This window comes from Gastrolobium bilobum, unplaced genomic scaffold (genome assembly GCF_033153095.1).
Source record: "Gastrolobium bilobum isolate Gb01-03AN ecotype WA unplaced genomic scaffold, APGP_CSIRO_Gbil_v1 utg48796, whole genome shotgun sequence".
Taxonomy (NCBI): domain Eukaryota; kingdom Viridiplantae; phylum Streptophyta; class Magnoliopsida; order Fabales; family Fabaceae; genus Gastrolobium; species Gastrolobium bilobum.
The window spans coordinates 155,043-173,933 of record NW_026896941.1 but is presented as its reverse complement, the minus strand read 5'-3'; the positions used below and the strand labels follow the sequence as shown (position 1 = coordinate 173,933).

The 18,891-nt window shown below is 34.2% G+C and overlaps 1 protein-coding gene across 1 annotated transcript; it reads right to left on the bottom strand.

Moving 5' to 3' along the window:
• Positions 1 to 13,969: 13,969 nt before the first annotated feature.
• On the bottom strand, positions 13,970 to 17,633 carry LOC133302891 (cyclin-D1-1-like). Its single transcript, XM_061502708.1, has 6 exons — positions 17,226 to 17,633; positions 16,856 to 16,942; positions 15,896 to 15,994; positions 15,542 to 15,743; positions 15,295 to 15,425; positions 13,970 to 15,185 (listed from the first exon to the last, which is right to left on the bottom strand). The coding sequence occupies exons 1-6, from the start codon at positions 17,520 to 17,522 to the stop codon at positions 14,952 to 14,954; spliced, it is 1,050 nt and encodes a 349-aa protein (XP_061358692.1). The 5' UTR covers positions 17,523 to 17,633; the 3' UTR covers positions 13,970 to 14,951.
• Positions 17,634 to 18,891: the final 1,258 nt, after the last annotated feature.

The following is an 18,891-nucleotide window of genomic DNA, read 5'->3' as shown; positions in this document are numbered from 1 at the left end:
TATAATGTAATCTGTCAAAAGACATTATTCTTAGTTTGTAGCAGAAACCTTAATAAGTAGAATTTTAATGTCCCGATTACTCAATCTAATTTCCAACTTCGTAATTTCTCTCCTTTTTTTTAATTCTTGATGAAAATAATTATACTCTTTCAGTTGTGTGATTCTCTTCTTTTCATGATACAGTGGAGACTATGAGGAACAGATTTTTACCAATTGTTGGGATGTATTAGTGCAACCCAGGAGCACACAAATCATACAAAAACTCATCACATGCCATACAAATTTCAATGATTTGTTTCCCTGTTCAACAGGTTGATTCATGTTCTTTTTTATTATCAAAAGATATGTATTTATCATTGAAGATGAAGAGAGTATATAGGGATTTTCTTAAAAGAAAAACAATGCTAGCAAGGGTATCTGAAACACTCTAGATTAAGAGTTGGGGGGGGGGGGGGGGGATTACATCAAAGAAACTATGTAGGGAGCCTATTAACTTTCCAAAACTCCTTCCTTTCTTCAATGGCTTTAGAAACAGTTACAGTTGGTGACCAAAATTTTGCATTGAACACGTGATCATTTCTATCAATCCACAATCTCCTAATTGTGTGGGCTTGCAAATTGTAACTTCATAATCCATATAACCAAATGGCACATTACCACTTCGGATATCAAGCAAGGATGCCACCAAGAAAGCATATGAAGTTAAAACTAGAGATACTCCAAGTGGCTTGGGCTTTGGGGCTTCTAATGTGAAGATGGATGACAAATTTCATATCAAGAGTTGCATCACCCATACTCACCATTCCATTCAAACATCTGCGAATAAATTTACTTTTGATGGCCAAGCTTTCGTGGGGATGGGAAAAGCCACCGTATGATATGATAAGTTTGATCTTTAGGTCTATCCGCATTTTTGTTGGGCTTTTGTCATTAAATGTCGAAAAGTAGAGTAAACTAATGTTATTAAATCCGAATGGGCCATCAATTCGATGGGGTATTAGATCAATGGATTACTGATTTAACCAATAATTTACTGATTGAATTGTTTAAATTAAATTTATGTAAAAGTATATAATAACTTAACTTAGTAATTAGTATTTCACTCCCCTTCCTTTAAGTGCCACTTTTAAATCTCAATAGTGCAATTGTACTGAAATATTTTGCCGAAGTAAATTTTGGCTAAGTGGAATTTTTTAAAAACTGGTTTAACAAGAAAATCGGAACCAGGTTAACATCAGTTGAACCCAGTTTTTGACAAGTTCATAGGTTATTGATCGGGTTGCATGCATGACTGGTTATTTTACTAAACCAAATCGGTTAATAGTCCGTTTCGTAATTCAATCAGTCCGAATTTTTAATAACACTACGGAAACAGTTCTCTCACTCCTCTTGAAGTTCTCCTTCTTCCACCATCAGATTGATTTGAAATTTTTTCAATAGGTTTGGGACTTATTGTTCTTCATTTCAACCATTTAGATTGTTGGTTGGATATCTGTAGTAGTGTCAGGAATCTTACAAATCCAACTCATTTTCTGCTAAATTCTACAACAGGCAACAATATTAGGAGAGACATATCTCTCAAATGCATTTTTGGGTTAAGCTTTAACCTTGATAAAAATTAAGCATGGTTTGAGTTTGACCATTTGGATTTTTTGATTGGAGTTTCCATGAGGATTTTGAGCAAACGAAAACGTATGATATTAGAAATTTTGTGATGTTTTAGGCTATGGAAACCAAAGAGAGATATTTTTCAAATTAATCGTTGGATCGATCTAAAAAATGGTAAGTATGTTTCTCTCTAATAAATTGGTAATCATGTTTCTCTTTTGTATCTATCTAATTTGATCATTGGGATTTTTTATTGGAGTTTTATAGTGGTACAAAACTTTTTTGGACAAAACCTCGTGCTTATTTGTCAGGGTTGTGCAAAATAACCGAACTGAAACTGATTATTTATGAGAAATGAAGTTTTCACACACTACCACCCAATTAAATTTTTTTTATGAAATCCATCCAAAAAATTGTTTTTCTTAAATCAGATAATAAAAATTTGATTATTTATGATGTGGTTTTGACTCTATTCATATGATTTTTAATGGTTTTAATATTTCTATAGTGATGTAGATTAGTTATCTATATTCACTCTCAAAATGACATTATTTTGGATTAAAAAATTAAAAAATATAATGAAAAGTACTATTATAATCCTGAAATATATAATTACAAAAATACTTGGATTTCTGGCATTAACGATGTCGTTTTGAATTCAATATAAATAAATTTTTTTTATGTGGATTCAATATAAATAACTTATTTACATTAACTGTAAAAAAATCGAACACTTTTTTTAATACTTCTAAAAATAATCATTGTTCGGTTCCATTTTTATTGAATCAAACCAGTAAAATATTTCGGTTCTCTAAACCAAATCAATTTAGAAAAATGATTCAATTTTTAAATTGATTCAGAAAATATGATTATTTATAATACGGTTTTTTCGGTTCATATAATTATTTTTTCACTCCCCTAACTAAAACACTAGAGTTTCCATAACCTACATCAACAAATGATGCTTTATTGATCCCCTCTGATTTGTAAAAGAGGCAATAGAATGGGTTTGGAAAAAAGTTAGTATCTTAGACCTTGAATGAGGTTCTCAAACTTTTTAACTCCGAAGCCTTTGATGACCCTTCAATAAAATCCTTCTCCATTCCCATTGGACTTAACAAAATTTTAAATATAACAAATATACAGGCCCATATAACTAGAGGCGGAAATGTTAAGCAGGAAAATAATTTTGCAAAGTTCCAGATGCTATCTCCAATAATTTAAATTAGCCCACTAATATGAAGTAATAATTTGTGATAGCAATAACAAAATCTACATTTATATAATATACTCAGTTGCATCATTTTCAAACATATAAGTAATTATGATATCCGGAATAGGTGACCAGCATTATAAATCAGAATTTGGTCATCTAAACACCTAACCCTTCATAGTAACATATCACAAAATTGTGTTATAACAAAATTTAAAGTGTCCTTGTGAGTTTTGAAATGATGTGTTATGTCTGATATGAAGATGGACTTTTTTTCTTCAATTGATTCATCATTTCGCGACAAGTTCAATTCAGGACGGGTTCCGGGATTAAAGCTTTAAACATTTTCCAACAACGGTATTGGAGAGAATCAAACACATACTCTGATCCTCACCTGCTCAATTTTTTGACGCTAACTAAACTACTATCATTTAGTAAAATGAACCATTTCTCAAAGCAGTATTTCAAGTATTAAACATCCATTTCAGTAATGTAAGTTTGAAATTCTTGGCCCAATAAAAAATTCCTCAATGGGCCTAAAGCTGAATAACTCAACTTCACCATATTTAGTTACTACATCCCGCTTTGCTGTATTCCTGAAAAGGAATATGAAGCACTGTACATCTTGGAACAGAAAAGCAATGACTTTAGACATTTAACTTGCATTAGATGAAAATTGGGAACGTAATCTTACTATCACTTCCGACCAAACAGAAACAAGAAAGGGAATGTTGCTGTTGAACATGACACAATGTGATTCTCGCTTTCTTTTCCTTTACACATATCTATTAACCAATACAATTAGCCATAGATCATAATGAATATAAAACCAAATAATCAATTTATTCACATACCCAATGAAGATAAGTAGTACCACCTTTTACACAAGTTTCCAAAGTTACAAATCCAAGGTGTTTACTATAAAGTAATGTGAACAGTATGCTGCAATTGACAAAATAAAAAAACGGAGCCAAGACAAATAACTTTTGGCTAAGTAGTACTTTATATCCTTTATATTAAAACAGAGCTTTTCTTTTCCCTATCTAAATAGTTCTTTTTCCTCATTTAGGTAAAAAAAAAATGCATAGTGGGTATTGGTGGCCGCATTGCAAGTGATTCAAGATTTTTTGTATTTTATCATTTGGGTTGCTAACTCGGAACACTAATGCCATGTTTTAAATACAATTGAACTTTGATTTTTTTTTTTTCCCCACTTTATATCACTAAGGCTTATTATGAAAAGAATTAAACATACGTGCAAATGATAAAATAGAAGTCTTGGTCTTCTGATAGTGAACAATGCTCGAGGTTGTGTTTTTTTTTTTTATTAATTGGTGGGGAAGGAGCTAGGACTCTTTGTGGGATATTGATGTCAACACACTGATAGTTTCTATTCCTGCTTTTCATTTCCTCTATCTTCTAATTAATTGGCATCTTAATACATGGATGCAAATATACTGACTAATTGATGTTTTTCATTTTCCATTTACATGAGCAATGCAGTGATCAGAAAGAGTTTTGAGAGAAAGAGAGGTAAAGGAGAAACTGAATAGAGAATTTACACTTCGTATTTACCCCCTTAAGATAAAAGAAAATATAAATATAAACTTTATGATTAATGACTAAATGAAAGATTAACTTGGTGATGAACCGTATCTCCCTTTCCGTAGCAAAAAAATTAAAATATTATTATTTTAATAAATAATTATGAATATATAATTGTTTTAAAATTATTTATAGATTTATAACACTCAGACGTGAATGGTCACGCCTAAGTTAGGCGTGACTCACGAGGCATTCACGCCTAATTTAGACATGATTCGTCTGGTGTTGACACGTGACACAAAAAAGTCAACTTACGAATCGTAAAATTTTTGAAGACCATAACTTTTTACTCAAGTATCCGAATCAGGTAATTTTTTTTTAATTCGACATAACTTTTCGAGATCTACGTAATGACACCTCATTTGACATATTTTAAACACCCCGTTCTAGAACCGGTTTGTTATCATTACGTACGGCATTAAACGCAGTTACAATCACAAGATTGAATTAAAACACGGATAACTTTTTCCTTTTTATTTATAAAAGCTTTTGTTCAAAATCCATTTCCGTAATTAAATCAATCCCCGTATTGTGATTATAACTCAACTATATGTGGAATTAGTACTGTAGGTCCCACGTTAATTGCTTTTAGAAACTAAACGCATCCATTCTTTATTTATTTAAGAAATTCCTATTCTAATTTTATGGCCTCCAATTTCTAATGTGTTATAGGATTTTTCAATAGCTACGCGTGGGTTCAAACCGCGCTCAAATCGGAGCACCGTAGCTCAAGTTACGCATTTTCTAAGAAAAATGTGCAAAATTTCCAGGACCCCCACTCCCATAGCGTGGGATCCACGCCCATAGCGTGGTCAAACATAAAGGTTGACACTTATAGCATGAATTGTTGAGATATTCAAGTGTGATGAGTCCCACATTGGTTGGTAATGAGCTAAGTGAAGAGTATATAAGTGGAAGGACCCATGAATCCAATGCCTTAAGGTTTTGGGTTGAGATGTGGTGTCAGACCCACTTGATGTATTTGCTCCACTTAGCTCATTGGTGGTGGCCCACCGCCACAGGCTTCCCCTGGACCCGCCTGACAGTGGTATCAGAGCTGGATTGGGCTCGAGCTAGCCTAGTGATTGGCTAGGAGGCGGGTCGAGTACTTTGCGCTTCGGGTACTCGGTTGAGGGGGAGCATACCAATGGTGGGTTTCACACTTGAGGGGGAGATTGTTGAGATATTCAAGTGTGATGAGTCCCACATTGGTTGGTAATGAGCTAAGTGAAAAGTATATAAGTGAAAGGACCCATGAACCTAATGCCTTAAGGTTTTGGGTTGAGACATGGTGTTGGATCCACTTGCTACGGTTGGTGTAGCCTTAGCTCATTGGTGGTGGCCCCCAGCCACGGGCTTCCCCTGGACCCGCTTGACATTGGAGTTTGAGGGAACGAATTTCCCAACATGAATCCCACGCTATGGCCGTGGGGGTCCTGGGAATTTTGCATCTTTTTCTTAGAAAATGTGTAACTTGAGCTACGGTGCTCCGATTTGAGCGCGGTTTAAACTCACGCGTAGCTAATGAAAAATCCTATAACATATTAGAAATTGGTTCATGAATGGATCGAATCAACACCCGAAAGAGAGGGATTCCAGAGACTGTGTTGGTATGGGACGATACAGTTAGGAATGACTTATAAGAATTAATTGGTACTACCTATACTAACAAGATGCATCTACTTTTCGGTAGCCCGGATCGGAAGAACTCCACAGTTAAGCGTGCTTGAATTGGAGCAATTTTGGGATAGGTGACCTCCTGGGAAGTTTTCCTGGGAAGTGTGCGAGTGAGACCAAAGCACACTGAAAAGTCTCGTGTTAGTGTGTGGGGACAGTCATTGATTCTTGCAAGTTGTCAGGCGTTACAAGTGGTATCAGAGCAGGGCCTCTCTTCCAGTACGGTGTGATTCGAGGACGAACTAGGCGGAAGCTGGTGGGCGTGTAACATCCCAAGAGTAAGGAGTGATCGCCGGTGCGAAAGGGCACGGACAATGAGCGGCTCATGCCAAATCTTGCAGCTTGGGGGTTCATGAATGAATCGAATCAACACCCAAAAGAGAGGGATTCCAGAGACTGTGCTGGTATGGGACGGTACAGTTAGGAATGACTTATAAGAATTAATTTGTACTACCTATACTAACAAGATGCATCTACTTTTTGGTAGCCCGGATCGGAAGAACTCCACAGTTAAGCGTGCTTGACTTGGAACAATTCTGGGATGGGTGACCTCCTGGGAAGTTTTCCCGGGAAGTGTGCGAGTGAGGACAAAGCACACTGAAAAGTCTCGTGTTAGTGTGTGGGGACAGTCATTGATTCTTGCAAGTGGTCGGGCGTTACATTTATCTCTTATAAACATATTTCAAATTTACAACAATGGTATTATAAGAGTGTTTAAACCCAGAAGCCTCCAAATTCTTTTCGAACCAACACCAAACATAGTCTTCTTTTTAAAAATCTTGAAATTGTAAAAAATAGTATAAAAAACATGGTTTGATAAGAGGGTTTGAGGTGCTATATATGTTTGTAATAATGCATTCTTCGGCGTTTAGAATAGTATAATTCACCTCAAACCCTCTTATCAAAGCATGTTTCACATCATAAGAACATATTTTTAATGCAATAAATCAAAAGTTTTGCATTTTTTAATACAACTTAAAGAACATTATATTCTAACCAATCTCTCTCACACTTTTATATTGTGGCACTTTCTTTTCTCACAATATTATACACTATTTTTTTCAAACACTTGGTAGAAGCTATATATTTTAATATGACATTAAGTATCCTTATGTATAGATGGACTAGTCCACTTTGGTGTCATCTTTAGTTTCAGACCATGACTTAAAAGATAAAGTCTCAATTCTCAGTGATAAGAATACAACCTATAAGATAGGGATTGGGAGGTTCTAGTAGGCAGAAGACTGTGTTTAATGTTGATTTCGGAAAGAACTCATAGGCTTTTGGGTTTAAACACTCTTATAGTACCATTGTTGCAAATTCAAACTGTATTTGTGAGAGATAAAATATATCAAATGAGATGTCATTGCATAGATCTCAAAAATTTATGTGGAATTCAAAAAAAAAAAAATTTACTTGATTCGGATACCCGAGTCAAAGGTTATGACCTTATGAAGTTTTACAGTTAAAATCTAAAACCTAAATTAGGCGTGAATGCCTTGTGGGTCACGCCTAACTTAGGTGTAAATGGTCACGCCCAACCAATTTAGACGTAAATGAGTGCTATAAATACGTAAATAATTTCAAAATAGCTAGATATTCGTAATTATTTATTAAAATGGCAATATTTTAATTTTTTTTTCCCACTCTCCCTACTATGTATAAATCAGTCCTATCTATTCATTTTTATTGTATTCTCTCAACTCTATTCTTTTACTTCATACTTTATTCCTTCATAATTTGGGTAGAAGCTTTCGGCTAAACAGCCTCCCCTCTTTTCTGCTGTCTATTCCATCTTTTCTTTGTTTTTCGTTGCTATACTATACATGCAAGCACCACCAAGTAAAACTTTTACCACTTCACTTCTTTTCAGCCTTAAAACAATATCATTATATTTATTTCAATTTTACCCATACTTTGAACTTATCATATTTTGCTGCATTCAAACCAAACTTTACCCTATAATTTTCTTTTTTGGGGTCCTTATATACATTATGTGAATGATCTAATGAGTTTCGGACATGTCATACTGCTTTCACATAATGATTTTGCTGGTGGCTTCTTTTAATGACCAAGACTAGAGAGGGAAGTTTATTTATCATGAAATATATATATATATATATATATATATATATATATATATATATATTTATGTATATATATAGCATGTTATTTTTACACTGATATAAAAATAAGAAGTCTTCAACCAAATATTTATTGTTAATTTTCTTACATCTAATAGCTTATATATCTAATAAATCAGAGACGTTAGATATAAATAAGATCAATAACCAATATTGAAAGTGTAATTTACACCGGTGTAAAATGATTCTTATCCTATGTGTATATATGAGGCAATAAAAAATCTTACACCTAAAATTGACCATTAATTTACTTACTTCTAACAACTTACATATATAATAAATTAGAGCCGTTAAATATAAATTTATAGGATCAACAATCAAAATTGTAAATGTAACTTATAGTAGTGTAAAATGATATATATTATATATATATATATATATATATATATATATATATATATATATATAGTGATCAAATTGGAAGTAAAAGTGGTGGTGGGGTTATAGATACTAGACGGTCATGGTGGCTATATAGAGTTTTGATGATTAAGCAGGAGACTCTTTTGTCACCACTCTCTCACTAAGGAGGTCCATGTTGGCACTATCACAAAGCATTAATAAAGAACACCACGACATCCACGCTAGACGCTCCCCCTCGAGACTAGCTCATATCTACCCCATATATAACTCCTTTTTCTCCATCTTTTTGTGCCATCCAACATGTAAGATGAGAAAAAAGCCAAAAGTTTCAGATAGAAAATTAGAAAAATAAATAAAAACCTTTTCTATAATCCACACTTTGGTACATTGTCTACGGGATACATAGCAAATTAAACGTTTAATTCCATCATGCTTTGTGGAAATTTTATTGAAAATGACTAAAGGGGACAGGGATGAATATATCATTATTGTATGTGCATGCGAGCTTTTTTAATTATGAGTGATACGACTTAATTTAATTAGGAAGAATCACAGAAATCATTGGTTTGAACTTATAACCATGTTATTCATTATTGGGCTGACACATACACAAGGAGTTTACGTAAAAATATGAAGTTTTGTTCCATCATTTTTATTTTTATTTTTTGTCTCGGATTCACTTTTTATTTTATTTTATTTTTTGCTTTTCTTTTATTATCTGTCCGTTATTCTTTCTATAAAAAATCTGAAGTAGAATGGGGACAATGAGTGCCTCAAGGACTAGAGAGTAGTGCTGTGTCTAGTATTCAGCATCAAATCCTCTGAAACCATATCTGAGAATTCACCATCATTTTCACTTTTGAACCCTTAACCCTCAAAGGAGCCTGTATGGAACTTTTAGCAGCAGACCCACAACAATATGGTTAATTTTACAACCAAAAAAATATGAATTTTGGAACAGGGTCGGGCCTTTCTCTATCCTTGTCATGTGGTCACATAAAGTTGGAAATTCCAAATTCCCAAACAAAAAGAGAGGATAAAGAGTTAGATTCTAAATCCTACATAAAACACCCCACAAAGCCCTACCATTTGTTAAGAGGGGAAAAGTATCTTTGGCATCTTGGTTATATACTTAGGATTCCTCACTCCTCTCACTTTAAAGCTCTTCTTGTTTACAAATAAAGGAAATTTGTGGGGGAGGTTAATTCTTTATGCAAGATAAGGAAGCAAATGATGTAAAGGAACCTTCATGGATTAGTATATACAAATTCAAGACAAAAATAAAAGCAGCAGCTCAGTGCCTTGTTGGTTATGGTCCCCTTTGTTATGTGGGTGCACATGGCATTCTCTTACAGGTCTATAAAATGCTGATTACATTTTAACATGAAGATTAGTGACCATAATTACTATGGTCATTCCTTTCCATACATGCCATAATAATAAGTAAATTATAAGCTATACAAAGTCATGTTCAAGAAACCCAAACTCCCATATGACACTAATATTTAGCCTTCATGATGGAGGATATTGGTGGGAACCAAATGGCATAGACAAAATCCAAAATTCTCATGTAGTTCACCAACTTTTTTGTGGCCAATGAGATGGCATCAAATCTGGCCTCGTGCCCCAATCTGCGGGTTTATACAAAATAATATAATCAAAGTTGTAAGGGAGATATAATATAAAAAATATTGAAGGCCCGGTTTAAGTTTTTGGGTTTAAATGGTTAGGTTAATTTACATGGTATCAGAGCCTATGTGATCAAGTGATCACGAGTTCAATCCTCATTATCCCTTATTTAATTAATAAATAATTAAGTATTATAAAATTTGTTAGCATAGTAAATAGAAAATAAAAAAATAAAAAAATGAGCATGTGCAATATCTACACTCCAAGCTCAAGGGCTTTTACGTGAGAGGTAAAAGGATGTGTTAGAAAAATATGATATAAAAATCATTGAAGGCTCGTTACTTACAAATTTAAGTTTTTGGATTGTAATAATTTTTTACAAAAGTTCCTGAAACCCATTAACCACTCTTGTCGTCAAGAAACTAATAAACCATCTTCTAATCTATCTAGAAATGGACAAAAAAAATAAAAATAAAAAATATTCTATGTAGCCTTTGATGTCACGAGCTATAAATATCGTCCGTACATCAATGTGGTGAGGTTTGTTAACTTCGCACATATACAAACTTTTTTATGTGCGTTTGTTTTATAAAAGGGATAGGAAGAGACCAGTTTTGTGTTTGTGATAATCAAATTTATATTGGTATTGTTGTCCTTCTGTCCCAATGCTTGTCCTAATATCTGTCCCATTAATCTCATAATTCAAAAGCAAGCTTTTGATTAATGTCCAAAACTCATGTCCCACATGAACCCCTCAAGAGTTATAATTATATTTGTTTATTGTGTCCGTGATCACCATTGGTATTGTTTGATCTGCATAACCTGTTCAGTGGGGGTAAATGGCTTATCTGATTAATAACCACTTAATTCAAACTTTAATGGTTCCCATCCCACAGCGTCGGTCTAATGAGGGAATGCAATACTAGTGCGTAATTTGATTGATTGAAGAGCAGCTACCTTTAATTAATTGGAATATCTTAATGAATTGATAAGTTGAGTAAGACTCATCAAGTTGGGGGATCCACATTTGGAACTATACTTAGAAACCCCTTATAAATCAAAGAATAGTATAGTCCGTATGAAAAGTGACCATGACTTTGATATTTTACATCAAGGATGAATTTGTAATTATGTGCACCGTATAAGCCTATAAGGGGCAAAAAATAATAATTCAAATTGAAAGGAAAAAAATATCTCGTCTAATAGATCAATCAGGTGCCCAAAATTTTGGTCCATGATTTATGGCTCCATCAATTATACAGAGATACGTACATCCAAGAGCAATGGGAGAAAGAGGTAATGAGGTAAGATTGTCGCAAATTTGCTATAATTTTCTTCACTATGGTCCATCTATTCAGTGGCATAACTTGATGAACATGGGTCTAGACAGCAGTGTATGGATGTGATAGATGTTGAGCCAATAAGCGGGTTATTATATGGTTGTCATGCAATCGTTGGGGTGATTATAATTAAATTTGCATGACAAATGCCTAAACATGGATGGTTACTTTTTCTGCGAAGACACCATGGCAAAAAAGCGGTGGTGGCGTGTGTGCTAGCGTTACTGCATGCGAAAGTAATATACCTTAGGTCAGGTATACGGGACTAAATGACAAGCTCTTTGTGAGCTGAACTTTTTACTATTTGTAGGGAAGATATTCTGTCTTAAAGTTAACTTTTTTAAGCTCTTCAAAAAAAGACTAAATACCCTTTTTAGTTCCTGACAATATCTACGAAATTCTTTTCAGTTCCTGACAATAAAAAAGGACCAAATTGGTCCCTGAAAGTACAAGAAAAGGGCCACTCTACATATTTAGGAGTTGACATAAGGACTAACATGGCCCTTTTTTGTAATTTCAGGGACCAATTTGGTCATTTTTTATTTCCATGGACTAAAAAAGACTTCGTAGATATTGACAGGGACTAAAAAATGTGTTTACTCAAAACAAAAATCATAAATCGCATGTGGTTCATTTTTTTATTACTTACGTCTTTATATTTTTTTTTCTTGTTTTTTTCCATCCAAGTCCTCCTTTTAATACTGTTAATAATTGAGTTAATTTATCTATTTTACCTTTATCTCAAATAATATTTTAACTTTTCTATTGTTTGACTTTTAATATTTTAACATAGGGCTTGGATTTTCATCTTCTTTGTCGTCGTCATTCTGCATTTTGTTGTTATATATAAATCTTGAATGAATCATGAAATGATGCTAATAATATAATTAATATAAAGTTTACGTGGTTGTGGGTATAAGCTTAGAGATTGAGGATGGTGACAAACCGGGGGATTACTCTCATTGTTGATGCCACTTTGCAACACCAACATTAAGACAAGGATCAAAATATTGATTCCTCTACTCACGCGCCCGTTCCCAATTCCCCTATTATTCAGCCACAACAGTATCAAGTAATGGTTGATCAGGGAGATGATAACAAAAGTGCCAGAAACCAAAATAATTAATGAGAATCAGCTTAAATGGATTGAAGATGAAAGAGATAACAAAGGATAAAATGAACAAGTTAACTTAATTATTAAAGATGTTAAAAGGAGATTTTGATGAAAAAAAATCATAGGGGATAATTAATAAGAAAAAAACATAAAGATGTAAATGATAAAAGAGTAAGCCACGTTGGGTTTATGAACTTTTTTCTTTTTATTTTTAGTGCTTTCGCTCTTCTATCTTTCATTTGTACTAATTTTGTTAACATAAATTTCAAAGTAATAAAGGCTTCGTCCTATTGCTTTAAAAGCCAGCTCTTTAGGTAGTGGCTACCCATCTTCAACTTCATTATGAATCATTTATTTGAATTTTTTATGTAAAAGAAAACACACACACACACACGGAGAGAGAGACAGATAATGTTCTGGTACCCATGTAAATGACCCATGGATGTAATGCAAAGACTGTATGATATTTCAGGAAGTAGGGAGGGGGGCTAGTTCATGATAGTATGTATAATACTACAATAGCACTGCCGGGACGGTCACGAGCAGGAACTGGCTAACTGAGAAGTCATAATCACTGATTGGTCATCTTTATAGCTAGCGGGACCCACGAGTCCACCCGCTTCAGCGTTTTGCCTCACTAGATTCCAGAGAGGGTCTTATAGTTTCTTTTCCTTCATTGATAAAAACAAATGGCAAACCTACAAAGTACCTCAATTGAGAATCATATGCTATGGCCCAGCAAATACCAAATAGTGAACTAAGATTTTCCCTGATTGGGCGTTTGGTAGAGGAGAGGATGCAAGCAGCCGCGGTAAGACAGAGGATGCAAGTGTTATCCGAAATGATTGGGCGTAAAGCGGTCTGTAGGTGGCTTTTTAAGTTCGCCGTCAAGTTTCAGGGCCCAACCCTGGACAGGCAATGGAAACTATCAAGCTGGAGTATGGTAGGGGCAGAGAGAATTTCCGGTGGAGCGATGAAATGCGTAGAGATCAGAAAGAACACCAACGGCGAAAGCACTATGCTGGACCCATTGTCTACTTAAAAAAAAATAGTGAACTAAGATTTTTGAGTGGACTATAAGCTCATAAGATAAGTGGATCTAATAATTCAATTGTATATTTAGCTGCAAATGGATATATCCTATATAAATTTCATGTTCGAATTACTTTGGGGTCACAAAGCCAATGAATCACATGATTCATTCAAGGATAAGTCAGGAATTTCCGTGGATATAAAGTAGAACAGAATGAGAAATAAAAAGATATCTGACTGAAGCAAATCTATGAAATTAATATTAATGAATTCAATACACATCACACAGGAAAAGGCCCCAAAGACCAATTAGGCCACTATGTAAAGAGGGTTCTCCCCCCCCTTAAAAACAAATCAAAAAATTCAGAGTTTAAAACTATATACACGTGTTTCCATTACACGCGTGGACACCAGGCATTGGAGTCCTGTTTAGTTAGGCCAAACTGCGCGGCCAAAGAGGAAAACAAAATAAAAAAATAAACAGCTCCCACCCCGAAAAGCCGAAAGGAAAAAAAAAATTCACACATTCACTGATACGCACGTGATGGGCACGCACCAGCACCATCTGCACACATGCCATAAGAAAAGTCCACAAAATGAAACCATCTTCTGCTTATTATCCTTCTGTTCCTTTTTTATTGTTGAGGGTATCCCATCAAAGGAACGCGCAAGTTGAAGAAATAGTGGCCAAGATGAGAAAGCTTGACTTGTAAATCCCATGACATGAACGGCTCAGAAATAGTTTCAATCCCCTAGTTTTTTAAACCTCTCTGCTTTTCTTCCCTACCTCTAGAGAGCACTGCCCCACCATCTTTGATCTCTTTCCCCTATAATCAATGCAACCTTTGAAACCCCAGCTCAACTTCTTTCTCTTTTCCACACTTACAAGACCAAACACATTAAATGCATCCATCTCTATTTCAATATTTCCCTTCTCTCACTTACTTTTGCACAGCAATACATTTATGTTTACAAGATCCCCCTCCCCTAGGAATCCGCAAAGCCATTAATGAATGGCAATACCCATCAACAAAAAATAAATATCAATAATTATAATTTCTCCAAACCCATCAAAATCTCATTCATACAGTATATATACTAAATAATCTACGCCCTCACTCAAGTCAATTTTTAATCACAAAAACCCTCTAAAAAATGTTGAGGTTTCTAGACAGCTTGACTACTTTTTTTTTTACCTCCTGCCTTTATTATTTATGTTCCTTTTCTCTTCACTCGGAGTTTCCTTTGTCATCATCTGCCCACAAACAGTTATTTAATTTCCTCCTTTTATAAGAGGATGAGAAGGAGGATGAAGAGGAGGACGATGGGGATGATGAGACACTTGACCTTATTCGGTTCAGAGTTGTTACTCGCAACTGTGGCAACACTTTAGAGGGCTTCCTGCTGCGGTTATTGTTTATCACAAGTTCTTGCATCAACTGGTAGCACCCTATGATTTTTTCCTGCAACAATAAGAAATATGTGCTTTGGCAACCTGATCGATATGTTCATTTGAAACATATACATAAACTCACTTTTTTTTTATCATAATATACCAGAATACATGCTTACTTTTCTTAGGCCCTCGCACCATGACTCAGCATGCTCAGGCTTAGCGAGAGACCAATTAGGAATCTCATTGGCTGCAGAGAGTATGGCTGCTGCAGCAATGCATGATGGCCTGTAAGCAAGAAAGCTAGCCTCTGCGGACAAAGTATTCAAACAGAAAACTCATTAATCTTGGCAACTCACAATACATACCTTCATTACTTTCTAGTATCCAAAGCATTTTGAACGGCTATAGGAATATATAATATACCTTGGATATTAGATAAGATGATTTCTGTAGCCCGTGAAATGAGGAATCCAGTAAAAGTACCAGTTGAATCTAGCTTGCACGCAAAGAAACCGAGGAAGCTAAGTGGGGTGACTGATCTTAGCCTCCAATCCAAGACAGCCAGAACAAGTAGCTCCATCCTACCAATCGTTCTAGATTCAAATATGTATTTGGCACCTTCTACCTGCACTATGCACATTATGAATGAGACAGTATTATCCAAATCAACAGAGTTGTAACCATTAATATTAATTAATTTCATTTAATTAGGAACCTATTTGATATAATTTTATTGAATCTAGTCAAAGATCGAGGCCCATACAGATAAGACTTTACCTGAAGGTCCAAGAGAGACGGAACCAGAGGTTCCTCCATCTTTGCAGCTAAAGACAAACATGTAACAGATAGAAGTTGCAGAGGCCACCCATTTGTTTGCTGTAAACATATATAAATATATCAAACAGTAAATTGGAAAGGTCAATATCATCATCACCATAGTAATTGTTTCTACTATCTCGACCTCTCGATAAATACTAGTACCACTCCTCAAAATTTCTGGGACAAAATACTAGTATATGTCCCTCACTTGACAGATAAAGTACTAGAAGCTTCTGTAATCCACTGTATATACTGCAACAGTATGTATTCTCCAATACATAGATTGTTGATATTTACACGCTTCTGTTTTTTTTTTTTTTTTTGGTAAAGTGTTAATTTAATTGTCGTATAAGTATTCCATAATTCCGTACCTGTATAACATTTGGGTAAATATAATATTTATATGAAAAGATGATTAAATCATCAGTAGAACATAAAAATAAATGCGTTGTTTAATCAATGATTGAGAGGCTAATGGAATAGTAACTCCTCTTAGAATTTTCTCGACATAATAATTAAAACTTATAATATTTGTACGTAACCAGCATGATGAAAAAAATAAAAATAAAGTACCACATCAGCGTATTATATATATATATATATATATATATATATATATATATATATATGAATAATGACATTATCTTAGCAATATAATTTTGCGTAACTTTTATAACTTTCTATTGAGAGTGCGTTATAATATGAAGAAAACAAAATAAAATATGAGAATTTATTGTGGTAAACATTTATAACTTTTTCGTTTGAAAAGTCAAACATAATTACCGCATAAAAATTTTCTTGGCACGCACATGATGTAATAATAATAATAATCACCAAATTGTCAATTTCTCCTCCGAGTTCTTCTACTTTTGGAAATTTAATGTAACATTTTAAAGCTGCCGAGAAAGAAGAGCTCACCGGCAACCGGCCAGAATCCAAGAACCGATCCATATAATTGACGGAAAGGTACGCCGTCAGTGGCCGAAAGCCGTAGTACGCGTGTACCTGCGAATCACGTATCACACAATCAATGCATGGAAACAAACAAAAACAACAATAATTATAATAATAACAACGCCGTCAATCTAGGACTTATCAACGCCGTGAACTCCGGTTGTGAGAGCCGGTAAAGATGCAGATCTAGTAGAGACTAGAATCTAGGCCGTTACGGGGAGACGGTTGCACCACGGGCGCATTTTAGCGTCGAGCAGTTCGGCGAGTGGCATTAATGTAATATGAGTGAAACGGAGTGTCCGATTGTTGAAGAAAGTGAGTTTGTTATATTTACCTTGAGAATCCATGCAACGGATTCTTCTCTGGCGTTGACGTCTAGAGAGCGAGATTGGAATCTTGACAAGTAGTTGAAACCGGGAACGAAGTTGCGTTCGTGCTCGATGAAACAAGCGATGGACTCCTCCGTCGATGAGGAGGAAGACGACGACGAAAGCAGAGAGGAATCGAGGTCGGAGGAGCATTCCGGCGACTCTACCGAAAGGATTCCGGAGGTATCCTCGCGGCAGAGGAGGTCGTAGTCGGAGATGCAAGAAAGCGACATGAGAATCGCCGGAGGTGGTTCCTCATTCATAGTGTTGCCATATGGATTCGCCGGAACCTGATCGGAGAAGTCGCCGGACTGCTGATTTTGCACGCAGAGAGAGAGAGAGAGTGGGAGTAGGAAGACTGGTTGATGAGAGTGATATTATCTTGGTTTGAAGCCTCCGTATCTGTTTGTTTGACTATAAATATGAGGTGCCTGATTTGGTTTTTTTTTTTTAAAACAAAAAAAAACAAAACTGATTCTTAGAATTTGTTTATGGGTTTTATTAATATCATGTTAAGGGAGATAAATTATTTTATGTCATAGAGATAAATTTGTGGGCTCCACCATCTGAAAAAAAAAAGGTGGCACAGTCATCAAAGAATGTGTAAGAAAGAAAGTTATCATATGTATTATAAGAGTAGTTTTTCCCTTTGTTTATTTATTAGGGACTTGATAATAACTAAAATATTTATAGGTAATTAATTTTATTTTTTTACAAGTAAACATAATTTAATTGATGTCATATCACCCTTAATTATTTAATTTTACTAATTATTTTTTCAGAAAGAAATACTTGATTGATCAATAAAGTTTATTTGTTTATTTTTTAATAAAACTTTCTTAATCGGCCATATGTAAGTAGTAAAGTAAGTCATTATCTTGTAAATAAAAAAATGTCAGTGAAAAGAATTTTAAGAAGGTAATTTTATATAAAACTCATCTTTAGAGCTTGTGAATTTAATTCGTATAGGCTTTCAAATTATATTATAATTTAACGATATTTTATCATATTATTTAATGAACTTAAAATATTAAATGATAAATTATTTCAAAATAACAATATATTAAAATTAAACTTAAAACTTATAATGGGTAAATTTTAGAGATCAAATTCAAACTACAATGATTTAATAAGATTAAGGGTTTAATAATTTTTATATTATGGGAGATAAATTTATCATCTACACATATATAAAATGTATAAAATTAAAGAGATATGAGGAGAATAGAAAAAAAATAAAAATATAGGTCTCATATAATTTTAATTGTGCATAGAAAATAAATTTATCTCCTACAACGTAACGTAAAGAAAAAATACACATGAAATTTCTTTTAAAACAAACATTTTAACTTGATTCAAATTTAAAATTGAGGGCGAGGGGATGTTTGATTTGATAGACGATAATGGGTTTAGGCTTTGTTTGGGAGTTTGGAGGAGAATGGAAGGAAGGGGATTCAAAGGGGAAGGAAGGGGAGGAAATTGGAGGGTATCCCCTTCCCTTGTTTAGGAGTAAAAAAAAAGGAATGGGAGGATAATGGATGGTCAATGAGATATTTTTACCATTTTACCCTTTTTTTTAGAATTAATATAATTATTATACTTTACAAATTAAATTAAATTAAATCTAAAAAA

Bases quoted from the DNA above. Each gene is read 5' to 3' on its own strand.
- LOC133302891 (XM_061502708.1), bottom strand. From the start codon at position 17,522: ATGAATGAGGAACCACCTCCGGCGATTCTCATGTCGCTTTCTTGCATC. The intron at 15,426-15,541 runs GTATATTATATA...CTTTGTCCGCAG, and splicing joins CATCTTATCTAATATCCAAG to AGGCTAGCTTTCTTGCTTAC. The intron at 15,186-15,294 runs GTAAGCATGTAT...TTATTGTTGCAG, and splicing joins GGTGCGAGGGCCTAAGAAAA to GAAAAAATCATAGGGTGCTA.